Raw genomic sequence first — 4,798 nt, forward strand, 5'->3', positions numbered from 1 at the left:
TCAGTACGCTGCAGCAGGTGCAATGTTGCTGTTGCGGTTGCTGCAGCCTTTGCTGCTGCTGCCGCTGGGGTTTGTATCCTTTGACTGCAGCTCTATCACCTCAGAGAGCTGAAAGGGCCCATCCAGCCGGGGCGCGCTGCCTGGGGGCCCCACACACATCCTCAGGGCCTGCACCTCCTCCTTCCCCCTGCAGCAGAGATAACATACAATACTCATGACGACACCATAGCTGTTAATCTGCAGCAGCAGCAGCAGCAGCAGCAACAGCAGCAGCAACAATAGTATCAGCAGCTGCGGCGCTAGTAGCTGTAGTTATGAGGGAAAGAGGAGGAGTAGAACAGAACCAGCAACAGCAGCAGCAGCACCAACTGCAGCAGCAACGATAGAAATAGCAGCAGGCTAGGGTAGCTTACGTGGGCGCAAAGACTTGTGTATTTGTGTGCCAGTTGTCTGCCTGTGTATCTGCTGCGGTGCAGTCTCCTCCTAAGCAGCAAACTGCTGCGTTTGCTGCAGCATCGTTGCTGCCGCTGCAGCAGTAACCTCTATCACACCAGCGCGATACAAACTCACGAAAGCGGCTACCCTGCAACGCCGGCAGATTCGGCCGGGGCCCCAGGAGGCCCCCCAACCCCCCCCCACTAACAACGCCAGTCGATGCAGCACGCACGTCCAGCATCCCTATAACAAACAGCAATAAAGTATATATATATATATATATATATATATATATATACTATAACAACAGATATATATTATAGAAGCTATCATATAGAAATGTATGAATGTGTAGATATGTATTTTTTTAAATTAACAAATTAAGACTAAGTCAGTGATAGGTGTAATACAGAGAAATAAACAAACAGAAACAAATGCAGCAGCATAGCTACCAACAAGACAAACAAAAACAGAGGGAAAATAAGTTTAATAAGCAGAGACAGACAAACAAAGACGGAGGCACTAGTACACATAACAAGCAGACAGAAACAAACAAAGATGAAGACTAGTTGTGTTTTGTGTTTTTTTTTGTTTCTTTAACTGTCTCCTTTGGCTCCCTCTGTTTATATTCTCCTCGTGCTGCAGCTATTTCTGTCTCTGCTGCTGCATACTGTCTGTCTCCTTTCTTTGCTTGTGCTGCTGCAGTAAGAAAACCCCTCCTCTGTTAAGTAAGCGGCACCTTCTGTCTGTTTGCTGCTGCTGCTGTCTGTGTGTTGCTGCTGCTGTCTGTGTGCTGCTGCTGCTGATGGTGCTGTGTGCTTGCTGCTGCCTGTACACTGGCGCTGCTGCTGGTCGTGCTGCGGTGTGTGTGTGCTGCTGCTGCTGCTGTCTGTGTGCTGCTGCTGCCTGTGTGCTGCTGCTGGTGGTGCTGCTGCTATCTGCGTGCCATTGCTGCTGCTGCTACTGCTGCTGTCTGTCTGCCTGTTTGTGTGTTGTTTCTAGTATATCTCCTTCTCTGTGCGTTGAGCTGCACCTGAAATATTAATGGTTTTGTCGTTTCCGTCTTTGCTTTCATGCACGTTAACCAGGGGTATAACAAAGGGAGGATAAGAAACATTAAATATATGTGTGGGGCCCCCAACAGCCCCCTTGAGGTCTGCTAGCTGCTGCGCCTCTGTTCTCTTGAAGGCATCGAACGCAGCAGCTAGCTGCTGCAGCTGCTGCTGCACCAACTCCAGCACGCTTGCTACGCCACCCTCCCCCCTCTCAGTTAACACCAGACTCTTCAGCTCCTCTAACTCCGCCTGCACACGCAACAGCAGCAGCAACAGCAGCAGCAACAGCAGCAACAGCAGCAGCAGCAGCAGCAGCAACAGCAGCAGTAGTAACCACGAGAACGGAAAGGTGCACGAAAGCAAGAAGACAAGGAAGCTAGGCAGCGCCAGTGGCCATCCCTTTCCAGCGTTAAACCCTAAACCCTAAACACTAAACCCTAAACCCTAACCAGTAAACCCTAAACCCCAAATACCCTCTACTGGCAGTGCATGGGTACAAAGGCCCCCAAATATCCGGCTCCCCTAACCCTAAACCCTAAACCCTAAACCCTAATCCCCGCTTCGACTCTTGTGTTCTAGGGTTTAGGGTTTAGGGGTTATGCCTCTGCTGATATATGTCTCTGCTCACCTTGAGGTACTGGTTTTCTCTACGCATGCGTTCATTCGCTGCCATCAGTATTTTCTGTTTGTTTGCTGCGTCCTCGAATTGCTGTCTCTGCTCATGCAGAGATGCGAGGAGCTGCTGCAGCGGTTTGTCTGTCTCTGCTGCATCTGTTCGTGTCTCCTGCTGCTGCTGCTGCTGCAGCAAGCTGCGTAGAGCATCTTCCTGCTGCTGCAACTCCCTCAGCTGCGGCTGCGGTGCAACTGCATCCCGCCCTCTCACCTCAGATACCTCCACATGCACCCTCATGACGCCCTGTTCGTGTTGCTGCTTGCGTGCGCTAAACTGCTGTTCGCTGCTGCTGCTGCTGCTGTCTTTTAGCAGCAGCTGCTGCAGCTGTTGCTGCGCCTCCTGCAGCGACCTGTGCGACTCCTTGTAGCTCTGCTGCAGCAGCACCTCGAGGTGTTTATATCTATCTTGTGCCTCCCCCAGGCTGCCTAGAAGGGCCTCATATTTGCGTTGCCATTGCTGCTGCTCCTGCTGCTGCGCACTGCGCGTCTGCTGCTGCTGCTGTTGCTGCTGCAGCAGCTGCTGCAGCTGTGCTGACAAACCTGCATTCTGCTTCCTCAGGCTGTTGACTGTCTCCTTCAGGGCCTCATACTCATGGCCCAATGCTGCTGTCTCCTGCTGCTGCGAGCTGAGTATAGCTTCTGCTCTTTCTTGTTTAAGCTGTTCTATCTGCTGCTGCAGCACTGCCATTGCTGTTTGTTGAGCTATCTCTAGCTGACGTCTGTCTTCTTCTTTCTCTGCTAGCTGTCTCTGTGTCTCCTCTTTTGCTGCCTGTACAGATAACTCCAGCTCCCCTATATTCCCCCTCAATGCCTCTCCTTCTGCTATATAAGCTGCTTCTTTACTAACATACTCCTCTATCTGCTGCATCAGTTCCTGCATGCGCTGCTGCACCTGCTGCAGCTCTCTTTCCTTGGCCTGCAACGCCTCCTGTGTCTCCTCTTTCTGTCTGCTCATCTCTGTCTTCTGGGCCTCCCACTCAGTTGCTGCTAACTCCAGCTCACGCTTCTGCTGCGCTGTCTCCTGCAGCTGCTGCTGCAGCTGCTGCAGCTGATTGCATGCGGTGCGCAGCTCTGTTTGTACATCTTCTTTGGCTTTATCTGTTTTTTCTACTTGCTGATATAACTCCTGACGCATTGCCTCAGCCTCCTTCTCTTGCTGCTGCAGCTGCTGCTGCAGACACAGCACCTGCTGCTGCAGCTGCTGCTGCAGCGCAGCAGCAGTGGCCTGGAATTCCCGCTGCTCTACCTCTATAGATTGCTGCTGCTGTATGCTCTCAGCCAGAGCCTCAGCATGCCGGCGCTCCTGCTCCAGCTGCAAATTGCAACAAATACACCCAGCACCATACGACAACCCGTAATCAGCAGCAGCAGCAGCAGCAGCAGCAGTATCAGCAGAAGCAGCATCTGCACAACGTGCAACGGCAGAAGTAGCAGCAAGAGAAAACAGCAACGTCAACAGCAGCAGCAGCAGCAGCAGCAGCCCTGAGAGTGGCAGAAAAGCAGCAACAACAGCAGCAACAGCAACAGCAGCAACGACAGCACTGCAATACAGTCTATCAAGATCAAGCCCTCACCAGTTTCAACAGCTCCTCCCTTTTCCTCTCCGCCTCCTGGCTGTCCTCTCTGCTGAGGTCCCCGCTCTTCACCAGCTCAATCAGTTTGCTGCAGCAAACAGCAGCAGCAGCAGCAGCAGCAGCAGCAGCAGCAGCAGCAGCAGTGGGCAAGCAGCAAATGATCTTGTTGTGTCAGTACACTCAGTACAATGGTACTGCTGCTGCTACAGCTGTTGCTACAGCTGCTAGTGCTGCTGCTGCTGCTGCTGGTGGTGCTGCTGCAGCTGACACTGCTACTACTATTAGTACTACTACTACCGCCACTACTCCTACTGCTGCTGCTACTGCTACTGCTACTGCTGCTGCTACTGCTACTGCTGCTGCTGCTGCTGCAGCGCACAGGTAACGAGAAGCGTCTGCTGTGTGGCGGCTTACTGGCTGGCCTCTCCGAGGGCCGTAGCGACGTTATTAGTTGCAGCTAATTTCCCCTCTAGGCGTTTAACCTGTGAAGACAACTCTTCTATTTGTTGTTCGTTTGTCTCCACGCTGCGGTGCATCTCCTTCAGCTGCTCCTTCAGCTCCGCCTGCCGCTTCTGTACACACCAACACACCCAAAACACGGGGTACGTACACTCCACGCACCTTATTATATATATATATATATATATATATATATATATATATATATATATATATATATATATATATTATATATATAATATATATATATATATATATATATATATATATATATATATATATATATATATATATATATATATATATGCCTGCAGTGAAGCGTTGTTGTTGCTACTGCTGTGTATATGCTGCTGCTGCAGGGGGGGACTTGTACAACAGACAGCTAAATGAGGGAATAAGAGGTAATGTGTTTACTTTCATTAACATCATATTAGTTGTAAATGCATGCATTGAGTAAACCAAATGCATGCACTGCCGGAAGAAACAATAAAACCTGAAACTGCATACATGCTGATGGTTATGTTAACAACTGCATTTATATAATATATATATATATATATATATATATATATATATATATATATATATATATATATATATATA

General features: G+C 49.6%; 1 protein-coding gene across 1 annotated transcript; it reads right to left on the reverse strand.

Annotated features, from left to right (window-relative positions):
* Positions 1-4,645, reverse strand: EMH_0029220 (myosin heavy chain, putative; the record flags this gene model as incomplete). Its single annotated transcript, XM_013494261.1, has 7 exons — positions 1-187; positions 414-678; positions 1,469-1,739; positions 2,119-3,474; positions 3,737-3,824; positions 4,151-4,308; positions 4,610-4,645. 7 exons carry the CDS (start codon positions 4,643-4,645, stop codon positions 1-3), a joined length of 2,361 nt encoding a protein of 786 aa, XP_013349715.1.
* Between the last annotated feature and the right edge of the window lie 153 nt (positions 4,646-4,798).

This window comes from Eimeria mitis, genomic scaffold (assembly GCF_000499745.2).
Source record: "Eimeria mitis Houghton genomic scaffold, Emh_scaff1092, whole genome shotgun sequence".
NCBI lineage: Eukaryota > Apicomplexa > Conoidasida > Eucoccidiorida > Eimeriidae > Eimeria > Eimeria mitis.